The sequence below is a fragment of the Entelurus aequoreus genome, linkage group LG21, assembly GCF_033978785.1.
Source record: "Entelurus aequoreus isolate RoL-2023_Sb linkage group LG21, RoL_Eaeq_v1.1, whole genome shotgun sequence".
NCBI classification, from domain to species: Eukaryota; Metazoa; Chordata; class Actinopteri; order Syngnathiformes; family Syngnathidae; genus Entelurus; species Entelurus aequoreus.
In genome coordinates this window covers 15,574,299-15,588,549 of record NC_084751.1, presented here as the reverse complement: position 1 = coordinate 15,588,549, position 14,251 = coordinate 15,574,299, and the positions used below count along the sequence as shown (strand labels likewise).

Sequence of the window (14,251 nt, the reverse complement as noted above, 5' to 3'; positions counted from 1 at the left end):
TTTATTGAGGAAGAGGTTTGAGTTTGCACTTGCTGCATGGCCATAAGACCACACCTATGCACACTTTGTCAGTCAACTATTTAACCTCTTATTTGATGGAAATCATTTGTTTGAAGTTTATACACTTTTCGCTTTCTGCACGACCATACTCATGTGTACTTTGTCATTTTTTTTTATTACCTATTAACCTTTTATTTGATGGAAATCATTTGTTTGAGGTTTATTCATGTTTGAACTTGCTGCACGGCCATAAAACCACGCTGATATGTATTTTTGCTTAATGTTTAATCCACTTTGTATTTTAAAGTAAACCCTTTACTTAAGGAAATGCCCTAAAATGGCTTAATTGTATTCCCTTTTACACATGCTGCACAGCCATAAGACATTGTCAATGAGTATTTTGTTTGTCTTATGTTTAATCTATATAGTGATTTCTTGTAAACCCTCTTAGGGAGAAGATTAAGACCGCACCTATGTGCACTTTGTTAGGTTTTTTTTTTTAAACTAACCCTTTATTTGATTGATGCCCTAAAATGTCTGAATTGTATTTTATTTTGAACTTGCTGCACAGCCACAAGAATATGTGTATTTTGTTTGTCTTATGTTTAATCTACAAAGGTTTTTTTTTTTTTTTTAAATTTGCACTTGCTGCATGGCCATGAGACCTCACCTACACTATGTGCATTTTGTTAGCAATTGTTAAGCTTTTATTTATTGGAAATCATCCATTTGTTTTAAGTTTATTCATGTTTGCACTTGCACTGTAAGACCATGCCAATGTGCATTATGTGTTATACAAACTTTTCAAACCTCTATTTAGGGAGAAACGTTGATTTGTTGAAGCAGACAACTCACCAAGTGTCGAATTTAGGCTGCTAGAAAGAGGCCACTATTTGAGAAAATACGAAAATACATGTAATTTTAGTATGAGAATGACTTAAAAAAAAAGAAAGAAAGAAAGTGCTAAAAGCCGGCAGATTAGACTCATTCAGATTTCTATTCATTTCAGGGGAAAGGCTAATGTAACCCCTATTGGAAGACCTTTTAGGAACATTTAAAAAACAAAATAAAGCCAAAACATGTCTACATCTGACCACTTTGCCAAAGCAGCGCTGATGTTTACATTCATCCTGGGATCTCAGCCATTCTGTTCTATAATAGCCCTGTTCTAAGTGACCCAAGCAAACAAAAGAAAAACATAAGAGAGAACATTGTAAACATCACCAAGTGCAATTACAACCCTGTACACCTTTGTGCAGGACCTTCTTAAAGCTTCTTCTAGAACCTCGGGAATGGCACATTTTTAGACTAAACAAATATGTGTCGGGGTTTTGTCTTTGATCGTTTTTGTTCTTCTGCCAATCTTGATCAATGAAAACAATGATTATTTAACATTAATCAGGAATAAATTGGTAGGGAGAAAAATAATAAAAGCACACAAGCAAGACAGGTACATAAAAAAAGTTTCAAATCCATATTGGACACTGCCCCCATTACTAAAAAAATAGGACCACATATCAATTCAAATGTATACATTACCTGGGACAACATATAGGACACTTTCAGTTTCAAATTCAGTCGCTTCTTTTGAAAAATGTATAATTTCTCCTTTTCGAGTGCAAATACAATAAGCCAGCTGTACTGTGTAATATGCTTCTATTCAATAATTTACCCACCCTCCCCTCTGGAACAATACAAAATAACAGGATGAAAGAAAGACCATGTGGATGTAAACCACATCAAGGGACAACTGAAGGGCTTCTTGGAAAAAATCAGGCGCTGTGCGTCTTACCGGGGATGCGACAGTCGTCTCCGGGTGACACCCAGGTAAGTTCCAACACACTGACGTAAGATCCCAGTAAAAAAAACTAATTAATAACAACTTAAAACAGTCATTTGATGTATTAATCACAGTTCTCTGTGGATGCTTTGATGTTAATGAGTAACTGTTCTTCATCATTTGTAGCCACGCATGCAATATAACATTGAGTGCTTGTTCTTCTTCAGGATTTTTAACCCCAAGACAAGATTATTGTACTTTAAAAGCATTGTTGCATTGCATGGATATTTTTTTTTTTTATGCATCGGCTAGCATCTACACTGCATGTACGCGTGTGTGGGTTTGTGTAGTTGGAAATGGCGGTCCGAGGCAGACACAGGCATCACAGGTCACAGGGAATAAAAAAAAACAACTGCAGATGACTACAGTGTATCCCACGGGGTATGCTCCAATTGTTATTCTGCATATGTACAGTATACTACAAAGGAGTATAAGAGTCACACCAATTTATTTTCCAAAAATGTGAAAAAAAAGTGTTTAAGTTATTAGAATAAAGTCATAAGATTGCACTACATTTATAAGGCGGAAAAAAAGTCAGGTAATTTTATGTCAAAATTTCCACACAAACCAAAACCTAACATTCATTAGTGTGGCCAAAAACAAAAATGTAACTACTACTTTCGATTGTAAATGTATCATAAGGAGATAACGTAAAAAAATCCTATGATTGCAAACTTTTTTTGAAAAAATAAATACTGATTCAGTCAGCTTAGGTTATAACTTTATTTTTATTAGGTAGTAACTTAAAAAAAAAAAAAAATACAGCTTAGATAAAAATATTAGTGCTGTCAAATGAATCATTTTCTTAATCAGATTTTTAAATCTGGATTAATCATAATTAATCACAGTTGCTACAAAAGCGTTGCTTAACTTATTTGTGGTATTTTGTTGCTGCAGGTTTTCCAGCGATGAAGAACTAATAGCATCCTTGCCAGCAGCTGCGATTTTAAAATGGTTGTGCTGCGTTTATACGTAATTATTGCGACAAATATATGTGATTAATCACATAAATGATAAATAAATGGGTTATGCTTGTATAGCGCTTTTCTACCTTCAAGGTACTCAAAGCGCTTTGACAGTATTTCCACATTCACACACTGATGGCGGGAGCTGCCATGCAAGGCGCTAACCAGCAGCCATCAGGAGCAAGGGTGAAGTGTCTTGCCCAAGGACACAACGGACGTGACAAGGATGGTAGAAGGTGGGGATTGAACCCCAGTAACCAGCAACCCTCCGATTGCTGGCACGGCCACTCTACCAACTTCGCCACGCCGTGAAATAAAACTAACTCCTTAAATTTGACAGCCCTAAATAATATATAAAAAAATTGAAGCAGTCAAAAATAATGAGTTAACTCGTGATTGATCAAAAAAAAAAAAAAAAATCGCATTTATCATAAATAATTGCAGATTAATCACACAATTTATTTTGAGCACACATGCTCCTTTACGTAAACCGCGGTTGGTTAATTTAAAAGTGGCGTGAGTTGAGATGAGTTAGGAGACTCCAACTGTGTGCTTGCTGCCAAATTTCACCCCAAAATAATTCCAGTACTTCAGATAAAATGGTTAGCAGGTTTTGAGCAAATAAATGACATATATTCAAGTAAAACATTTAAAAAATGTTTGCATGTGACATTCTTAGAACATTTTTTTTTCCATATGTAAAAATATTGGGGTGTTTTTTTTTGTTAATTTAAACTATGTAAGCGAGTCATTTACTGTGATTAATCATGATTAATGCAAATCGAAAAGTGTGATTAATCGGATTTAAAAAAATAAACAGTTGACAGCACTTTAAAAAATGTTTGCTCTCAAATTTTTGCAACTTTTTTATTCCTCGAAAAAGTACTCAGAATATAATTTAGTTTTTCTCGTAATGTTGTGACTTTATTTTTGTCGTACAATAATTTTTTTGTGTTTATAATGTGACCGTATAACTCTTTTGTAGTATATCTACTGTAAACGTAGTCACTATTTTATCATAATTAAAGAAAGAAAATACAATTATGGCCCATGTTGAGATTTTAGATATTGTTACAGTAACACTGAATATGAAGGCGTGACATAGAAAACTGTGACTTGTGTTTTGCGGACAAAAAACATTGAGAACGGACGAATGTGTCCTCCAGTAGGATGCAGTAAACTGTTAAATACGCTCAGGAGGCAAATAATGTTTCTCTGCTTGATGCTAATGTGTACTATTTGAAATGTAATATATTCAAATACACATTAGCGTATTTGTCATCACCAATCACCAAAATTATTCCTGAGCGTGGCCACCACTGCTGCTCACTGCTCCCCTCACCTCCCAGGGGGTGGAACAAGGGAATGGGTCAAATGCAGAGGATAATTTCACCACACCTAGTGTGTGTGTGTGTGACTATCAGTGGTACTTTAACTTTAATTAGCATCAATGACGTATATTCCAAAGAAATAAGGAATTGGGGATACATTTGGACAGTCGATAAACCGCAGACAAGAGAATTGCCTTTGTGTCCAAAAAGTAGCGAATTGGGTGAGATTCAATTCGGTCAACACTGCGAGCGACTATCTGGATGCCATGCCTATGTTTGCTTGGACCGCTTTGTACGTGTATCGTTACGTGTACACATTCACCTCAGTGTGACCAATTCCTGTGGCGTCAGATCACAAGCTTCTTGCACTGGATATTTTCTCTGGAGGAAGCACAGTGGAGGAGAGTTGCTGCGGAGGATTTGCGACAAGCAAAAAGGTTAAAAGCGAACTTCAGGACGTGAGCGCCAACATTCACTGTCCGTTCACCCTCAGGCCTTGTCCGAAACCTTCCTGCTCGGACGAGGCGTCGCCGCAAGCGCCCGCCTCAGTGCCGGGAATCAAGGCGGGCGCCGCCAGTGATCCGTTGACGGTCCCTAAGCCGGCTTCATCTTCATCCTCATCCTGCTCCTCCTGAGCTCCACCCCCTGCGGCTTCCGCCTCCGCTCCCGCCGTCGCCGAGCCTGGGCTTCCGTCGGCTAGCGGTGGATGAGTCCTCAGAGGGTCCTTACGGTCGGGATACAGCCTCTGCTCAAAGGTCTTGAAGTCGGGCTCGAAGGGGAGGGGAACCCCTTGTTGGGGGATGGCGCCGAGGCCCAGCCCCAGGCCCGCGGGGGCGCCGGCCATTGCCATGCCGGCGCGGTACACCTCCATGCCGTCGGGCAGCATGGACTTGATCTTGGGCAGCCATCGCTTGCGGACGCGCCGTGCGTTTGTGCACATGTCAGCAGCAATCACATTCATTTCACTCTCCTTGAAGTTGGGGTTGAAATTCTGACAGTAGACTGCAAAAGAGAAGGCACAACAAAGTTGCTATTTCATTCAGTACAATTTCAAAAATGTACCACTTGAGACACAATTATAGTCTAACGCAGTGTTGTTCAACCACTGTGCCGGGGCCCACTAGTGTACCGTGAGATACAGTCTGGTGTGCCGTGGGAAATTATCTGATTTCACCTAATTTGGTTAAACATATTTTTACAAACCAGTAATTATAGTCTCTAAATGATGTGTTGTTGTTGAGTTTCTGTGCTGTGTAGAGCTCGGCAGAGTAACCGTGTAATACTCTTCCATATCAGTAGGTGGCAGCCGGTAGCTAATTGCTTTGTAAATGTCGGAAACAGCAAGAGACAGTGTGCAGGTAAAAAGGTGTCTAATGCTTAAACCAAAAATAAACAAAAGGTGAGTGCCCCTAAGAAAAGGCATTGAAGCTTGGGGAAGGCTATGCAGAACGAAACTAAAACTCAAAGGCCTACTGAAACCCACTACTACCGACCACGCAGTCTGATAGTTTATATATCAATGATGAAATCTTAACATTGCAACACATGCCAATACGGCCGGGTTAACTTATAAAGTGCAATTTTAAATTTCCCGCCACACTTCCGGTTGAAAAAGCCTTCGAAGGATGACGTATGCGCGTGACGTAGCCCGAGGAACAGAGGTATGCCTTCTCCATTGAATACAATACAAAAAAGCTCTGTTTTCATTTCATAATTCCACGGTATTCTGGACATCTGTGTTGGTGAATCTTTTGCAAATTGTTTAATGAACAATGGAGGCTGCAAAGAAAAACGTTGTAGGTGGCTGTAGCAACACAAGGACCACTTACTCGGATAGCAGACACCTAGCCGATGCTAGCAGATGCCTAGCCGATGCTAGCAGACGCCTAGCTGATGCTAGCAGACCCACCGCACGGATGATCTGGTGAAGTCCTTCGTCGCGCCGTCAATCGCTGGAACGCAGGTGGGCACGGGTGTTGCTGAGCAAAGCAGATGAGGGCTGACTGGCGTAGGTGGAGCGCTAATGTTTTTATCATAGCTCTGTGAGCTTTGGTTGCTAAGTTAGCCTTAGCGTCGTTAGCAACAGCATTGTTAAGCTTTGCCAGGCTGAGATCTATTAACCGTGTAGTTACATGTCCATGGTTTAATAGTATTGTCGATATTCTGTCTATCCTTCCAGTCAGGGATTTATTTATTTTGTTTCTATCTGCATTTGAGACAGATGCTATCACGTTAGCTCATGCTAAAGATGCTAAAGAGCTTCGTCGATGTATTGTCGTGGAGATAAAAGGCACTGTAATGTCCATTTTGCGTTCTCGACTCTCATTTTCAAGAGGATATAGTATCCGAGGTTGTTTAAAATACAAATCCGTGATCCACAATAGAAATAGGAGAGAGTGTGGAATCCAATGAGCCATCTTGTACCTAAGTTACGGTCAGAGCGAAAAAAAATATTTATTTCCCTGCATTCTAGTCCGTCACTCTAACGTTCCTCGTCAACGAATATTTCATCCTCGCTCAAATTAATGGGGTAATCGTCACTTTCACGGTCCGAATAGCTCTAGCTGCGTTGAAAACAATCGGAAAATATGAGGGAGTGAACAACTGACAACGTCACGCTACTTCCGGTAGGGGCAAGGTTTTTTTTTATCAGAGACCAAAAGTTGCGAACTTTATCGACGTTCTATACTAAATCCTTTCAGCAAAAATATGGCAATATCGCAAAATGATCAAGTATGACACATAGAATGGATCTGCTATCCCCGTTTAAATAAAAAAAATTCATTTCAGTAGGCCTTTAACTGGCTACAAAGTAAAGTAGTAGTAAGTACATTTTATTTATAAAGTGCTTTTCACAGATAAAATCACAAAGCGCTGTACAAAACATATGTGAAGTAAACAACAATTCAATTAAAACAACAGGGGCAACATCATAAAAATAAAACAAAGTGGATTAAAATTGATAGTTAAAAGGTGCATTAACTAAAAGCTTTACTAAAAAGAGAAGTTTTCAAATGTTTCTTAAAAGTGTCAACACAGTCAAGATCACGAAGGGGCTGGTGCAAATTGTTCCCGAGTCTGGGAGCTATAGCCTGGAATGCCAGGCTATATACTCGTTTTAAAACGAGTTATTGTGATCTTTAGATGACCCTGGCCTGGAAGAGTAGGGGCATAACAATATTCCACTTTGAAATATTTTTTTGGGGAAAATATTGCATATTTTGTCCATATTGTGTTTGCCATAAAAATGTAAGTTTCTGATGACAAGAGGGCATAAAACAAAAAAAACTGAAAATAAAAACGTATAAAAATATCTGAAGTTGACCTAGAGATTTTTAAGCGTTGACAATAAAAAATAAAATAAAATAAAATAAATTAAATAAATTTAAAAAAGAATGAAAAACAGAATGCTAGACGACAGCAAAGACTTACTGTGGAGCAGAGACGGCGTCCACAATGTACATCAGAACATGACATGACAATCAACAATGTCCCCACAAAGAAGGATGAAAACAACTGATTGCTAAAACAAAGTAGATGCGGGAAATATCGCTCAAAGGAAGACATGAAACTGCTACAGGAAAATACCAAAAAAAGAGAAAAAGCCACCAAAATAGGAGCGCAAGACAAGAACTAAAACACTACACACAGAAAAACAGCAAAAAGCTCAAAATAAGTCATGGCGTGATGTGACAGGTCGTAACAGTACACCTACTTTGAGACAAGAGCTATATTGATGCATCCTTGGTTATGGTTTAAAGTCATATCCAACAATTAAGACAACGATTTTTTACTGTCAACTGAGTTTCGTTTTTTTAATGATTTCTGCTGGTGGTGTGCCTCCGGATTTTTTCAACGCAAAAAATGTGCCTTGGCTCAAAAAAGGTTGAAAAACACTGGTCTAACTAAGCCTACTCAGAACAACAAAATTATACATTTCTTCATATTTTAATGTCAAGGTGCAGAATTTTTTTATTTATTTTTACCTAATATTATCTATTGTATGATTATAAAGTGCAGGGATAAATATCTTCATACTAAGAAATTTTTTAAAAAAAAAGACATGCAGTGGTACTTCAACTTAAGCTGTCTTCAATTTAAGATTGTTTTGAGATAGCAGCTGTGTCTCAGCTAATTGTTATGGTTTGAGTTGCAAGCAAGAATTATTGTTAAGCATCCCCAGCATTAGTTGGCGTAGCAAATTTCATGGTGGTGAACCCCGAAAGATCCGCCCAAAACATTTGATTTTATTTGCTAGCATTAGCTTAAAGCTAGTGATCGACAACTTGGCGAAGCAGTGCAAGCGTAGCAATGCTAGTCTGCGCCATATTGAAGCAGAATGAGTCTAACCCCAGCCACCAATGTCAAAATAATAACTTATAGATGGACAGTTATCCATGATAATACAGAAAAGCTGCTGATAGTGTGTTTGACGGTGTTGCAGCTGGAAGGAGATATCGCACGAGTCCACTCCCCAAGGTAGATGCTGTACATAATTATTAAATTAATTTCAATAGAAGACATTATTTTGAGATACAAGTGTTTTGAGTTAAGAGCTCCGTCACAGAACCAAATACGCTATAAATAGTTCTTTGCAATGTTTGTCATATATTCTCATATTTTATTTTGATTTAAATATTTCATTTAAATTACTTTACAAAGTTAAACCCACTGATGAAAATGTAACTAGAGCGGTACCTCGGGATACGAGTGCCTAAGCCAGGGGTCCCCAAACTACGGCCCGCAGGCCGAATACAGCCCGCCAGCGTCCAAAATCCGCCCCGCAGGAAGTACCAAGTTAAAAACAAACAAAAATATATATATATATATATTTTTATTATTATTATTTTTTTAAATCTGTCCTTTCTAATCCATTTTCTACCGCTTCTTACTCTCGGTGTCTAATCATATTGTCTAAAAATACATTTTCCCATCGATAACGTGACATCATCGCGCTCGCGGCGCAGTGTCAGGCGAGCGCAAGGCAAGTGCGCGCTCTTTCAGTCAGTTAGTGTGCGAGGAATATATATATATATATATATATATATATATATATATATATATATATATATCCATCTATTTTCTACTGGTTGGTGTAGTGAATACCACAGTAAACTCGCAATCTATCTATCATAAATGTTATTAATGATCATATTTTTATTTCATTTCGACACAAAAATCCTTAAAAACTATATATATATTAAAAAAAATATTTGTATTACTAAAATATTTGTATTTAGTTATTTATTTCCATTTTAAATAGGAATAATACAAATCATTGTAATAATACTACTTGTGTTTTAATATTGTTATGTGGAAACAAATCTACTTCCAATTGTATTCTATTTTTCAATTTGTGTGTGTATTTCAGAGAATTCACTTACGTTTGACAGCGTTGAGGACCCTGCTGTCCAGGGGTTTCCTACTGGGGTCGCTGGTGGAGGAGCGGATACCCGTCCCACAGCTGTTGGCTAAAGTGTTTCTGCAATGTGGGCAAATCGACACCAGGGGGCAAAGTCAGCAACAGGACGGATCACCAAGCAAATGCAAACACATGAGGACACACTGCAAACCGCATTGCACAATGTGGCCACAGATGGAGTGTGAAAGTGGCTTTTGTGACAACAGCAAGGGTGTTGGGAATCACAAAAGACTCTTAGAGATTCATACAAAGCGTTGTGCGTGCCTCACCTATCAAAGAAGGTTGCTAGGAGACGACGCAGCAAAACTTTGTGTTTGATGCCGGCGCAGAGGTGACAGTTCATGAGTTGTCCTCGAGTCATGAACACCTGTGTACCTGTGTGGGAAAAAAAGGTGGGGGAGAAGACAACTAAAACATTTGAATAATCTGGCTCTGTTGTGCTCTTCTTCTGTCCAAATAATCCATCCATCCATTTTCTACCGCTTGTCCCTTTTGGGGTCGCGGGGGGTGCTGGAGCCTATCTCAGCTGCATTCGGGCGGAAGGCGGGGTACACCCTGGACAAGTCGCCACCTCATCACAGGGCCAACACAGATAGACAGACAACATTCACACTCACATTCACACACTAGGGTCAATTTAGTGTTGCCAATCAACCTATCCCCAGGTGCATGTCTTTGGGAGGAAGCCGGAGTACCCGGAGGGAACCCACGCAGTCACGGGGAGAACACGCAAACTCCACACAGAAAGATCCCGAGCCCGGGATTGAACTCAGGACTACTCAGGACCTTCGTATTGTGAGGCGTATGCACTAACCCCTGTTCCACCGTATTATTATTTGTAAAATAAAATACAAAAAAAAAAGGAATGAGATACTTAGTCTCCAATAACACAAAGCTGACAATATCTGTTTTCAATATTTTTAAGTAATAAAATATCAATATGGCCCCCGCATACTTTGACTTTTTAGTGTGCGGCCCTTGATTGAAAAAGTTTGGAAACCCCTGAACTAAAGTATCGAAAATATCGATATTTTGATTGGAGGATCGATATTAGAGCCTAAAGAGATGGTATCAATATTCAAGTATGGATCCACAGATCACTATGGATTACTAAAATAATCAATAGCTGCAGCCCTACGAGCTGAAACAATATTTCAAGACGGATACAGAATATAGGCGGCAGATGACAGGAAGTTATTACGCCAACTTACTTCGTACTCCTCCTTGAAGCCGTAGCTGTCGGATGTTTTCATCAAATCAGACAAATAATATTCCCTAAATTGACGTGTTTTGTATTTTTAATTAAGAATAGAAAAGAATGTGTAAATCCCTGAGAAATGAATGCTGGGCGATGCCAACACAGAGTACAGATGGCGAGGAAATAAATAGGACCATAAATGCTTATTAACACATCACAGCATATCATTTCAATAACAAGGCAGAGTGGAAACTCTAAAGTCAATCAACCACCGCTTATTCAAGCAATACAAATGTACATTTAAACATTCATAAAATGTAAAAATAAAATGAAAAGAGAATTTAACCAATATAGACTAGAATGGCACTAGGTTGACAATTGTTTTTTTTTTTAAATGTACAGATACCGTAAATTCCGGACGATAAGCCGCTACTTTTTTCGTGCCCTTTGAACCCTGCGGCTTATAAGACAGAGTGGCTAATTTATGGATTTTTCTTCGCTGACCTCAATAATAAAAATAATTTTATATACTGTATGTATACAAAAAAAGCAAAAACACTAACAGGGTGTTTTATTGTTTGTGCTATGGCGCTATCTTTTGGACGAATTAGCTCATTGGTAGTGCTTTTTTACCCCAACTGTAGTGCTTCTCAGTCTTCTAGCCATCCACAGCGTTTTTACTTGTATGGATTCTTCATTCATCACTCCAAGCAACGTTTGTACGTTTTACAGTATAACTAAAACTGTTTATACTTACTAAACCGTCCCATGTGTAATATCTGTAGGAGTGTTTTCATGCATAGTTCATAATGTAATGACGCTAGCGTTGATAGCATTAGCTCAGTGGTTCTTAACCTTGTTGGAGGTACCGAACCCTACCAGTTTCATATGCGCATTCACCGAACCCGTCTTTAGTGAAAAATTGAATGATGTTTTTTTTCAAATTCAAGACAAAGTTATATGTTTTTGGTAACACTTTAGTATGGGGAACATATTATAAGTAACAAAGACTTAATTTAGAGTTATTTGGACACTAGGGGAACATATTCTTAGTAATAAAGACTTAATTTAGAGTTATTTGGTTAGGGTTAGGGTCAGGGTCAGGGTTAGGGTTATAATAAGGCCGTGCCGAATAAGGCATTAATAAGTACTTAATAATGACTAGTTAAGAGCCAACATGTTAGTAATTTGCATGTTAATAAGCAACTAATTAATGGTGAATATGTTCCCCAAACTAAAGTGTTACCATGTTTTTTACTGGTGCATAAAATGAACCGTGCATGAACATCACCTTGTTCGAACAACAAAACCCACACAGTGCATAAACTCACAACAAATTACACACCTGCAAACCAGTCAGCTGTTGTCATATCCGTAATACGCCGATAGGGAGTAGTTTGTATTTACACGATGAGCCGGGTGTGTTTTGACCACCGCCGAACCCTTGAGGCCGACTCACCGAACCCCTAGGGTTCGATCGAACCCAGGTTAAAAACCACTGCATTAGCTAATATGCGAACACGTTTACGAGTGTCTGCGTTAGTATTATTAACTTATAACAGCATTATTTTTGTATCGTTTCAGTTTCACTAATTCCTCAGTAAATTCACCAAGACGTCACCGTGGAGTTATTGAGTCTGTTTAGCTGATTGGAGAGCCAGCTTCCGCAGTTGGTGGGTCCATGACGATGACTTCTGTTTTCTTTGATCAGCCGTTTTACTGCCATGTGACAGGCACCGTTTGGAAACAATTAAGGTATAAACATTTAAAGAATCTTACTGTGTAAATAACTTGTGTCGCTGCGGCTTATAGTCTGGGGCAGATAATATATGGAAAAATTATTTTTTCTTCAAAAATGTTGTGGGTGCGGCTTATATCCCGGTGCACTCTATAGTCTGGAAAATATGGTACATGCATTTCACTGGTGAGCAGCCAAGACAATAAACCCCCCTCAAAAACAAAACAGTGTGAATGCTTGATTAGGCTTTAAAAGTCACATGTTCATTTTGTCAACATTGAAACTTAGGTAAAAAGCATTGGCGTGAATTGCTTGCCACACAATGAAGACAATAAAATTCATTAGGTTGCTCAAATGAAGCGGATATCATGATTTTGTCTCACGATAATTAAAAAAATAATACAATTTTATCATGCTTTTTGAGCCTTTTAATTCTGCCTAAATGATCTGCGAAGAGCATCTCATGTTATTTTTGTAATGTGATAATATCAACAATTGCTATAATCAATTTATAATAATCTTTTTTTCACTAAATTGAGTTTGGAATCATTATTTTTTTTTAAACACAAACAATGTAATGGACTGCATCAAAACGTCACTATATACATATGTTAAAGCGCATGTTTCCCATGAATGAACCGCAGCTCTCCTGTGCAGACAGCACTCATGCAGTCCTCAAATATTGCTCATCCAAATATATATTCAAAATGTCATTCCTACATTGAAATTTGTTATTTATAAAATACGTATTCCTTTTTATTTTTCAATTCTACGTAACAAACAGGTAATAAAATCAAAGACATTTGACAGATTATTTTAATGGGAAAACTATTACAAAAAAAGGGAATGAAGGCACAACTAAATTTGAATGTTTAATTGCACAAATACATAAGTTATTGCATCTTAACACAAAATAAGCAAGGAACATTGACTTCCTGTTTAGGTTGCATCTTTAGGCCAGCCTACTTCATATGTGATACATATATATGAATTCATATACATATAATGTGATTAAAACCAAAATAAATATTGCATAAATCATGTATAAACGCAGATTAATCACGCAATTTATTTTGATTGACCGCACATGCTTCTCTACCTCAAATGCGGAGGGTTACCTGAAAGGCGCAGCAGGTTATTGTACGGTCAGTGATCAGGTCAATGCATACGCCAATGCAAACATGAGTAAGGAGAGACTGACTGGTGTGCTCACTGGCAATTTTTTCTTCAAAATACACGCTGACTCGAATTTAGATAAAACTGTTACCAAGTTTTTAGTAAATACATAACGTGCATTCAATTAAAACATTAAAAAAAATGTTTGTGTATGAATTCGCTCATTGGTAGTGCTCTAGCACATCCACAGTGTTTCTACTTGTATGGATTCTTCATTCATCGCTCCAAGCAACAATTGTAAGTTTTACAGTATAGCTAAAACTGTTAATACTTATTAAATCGTCTCCTGAGTGATGTCTGTAGGAGTGTTCGCATGCATTTCAAAACATTCTGACAATAAAATTGCATTTGTGTCAAAATAATGTGTCTTTTTTAAAGTTAATTTGATTTATGCAAGCAAGTAATTTACGGCATTTAATCCAAATTTAAAAGATTTAAAAAGACAGCACTAATATTAACACGGTATATAAATATATGTGATAACCACCCTCAAACAGAATGTGATAAATGGAACTCCTTGCTCGCATTAAGGCTAACAACTGTGTTGAGCTAATCAGTTAGCTAATATCAATCTCAACTAT

The 14,251-nt window shown here is 37.9% G+C and overlaps 1 protein-coding gene across 6 annotated transcripts in view; it reads right to left on the bottom strand.

Moving 5' to 3' along the window:
* LOC133638431 (nucleus accumbens-associated protein 2) overlaps positions 1-14,251 on the bottom strand; it is a 138,896-nt gene that overhangs the window by 18,461 nt on the left and 106,184 nt on the right. For 5 of the 6 annotated variants that reach the window (XM_062031030.1, XM_062031034.1, XM_062031031.1 and 2 more), the window contains 4 exons: positions 9,828-9,933; positions 9,521-9,618; positions 4,624-5,138; positions 548-4,545 (listed from right to left, as the gene is read on the bottom strand). In XM_062031030.1, coding sequence (XP_061887014.1) covers positions 4,489-4,545; positions 4,624-5,138; positions 9,521-9,618; positions 9,828-9,933 — 776 coding nt within the window. In that variant the 3' untranslated portion in view covers positions 548-4,488. Of the gene's footprint in view, positions 1-547; positions 4,546-4,623; positions 5,139-9,520; positions 9,619-9,827; positions 9,934-14,251 lie in introns of those variants that run through there. The other variant, XM_062031033.1, reaches the window with a different exon arrangement.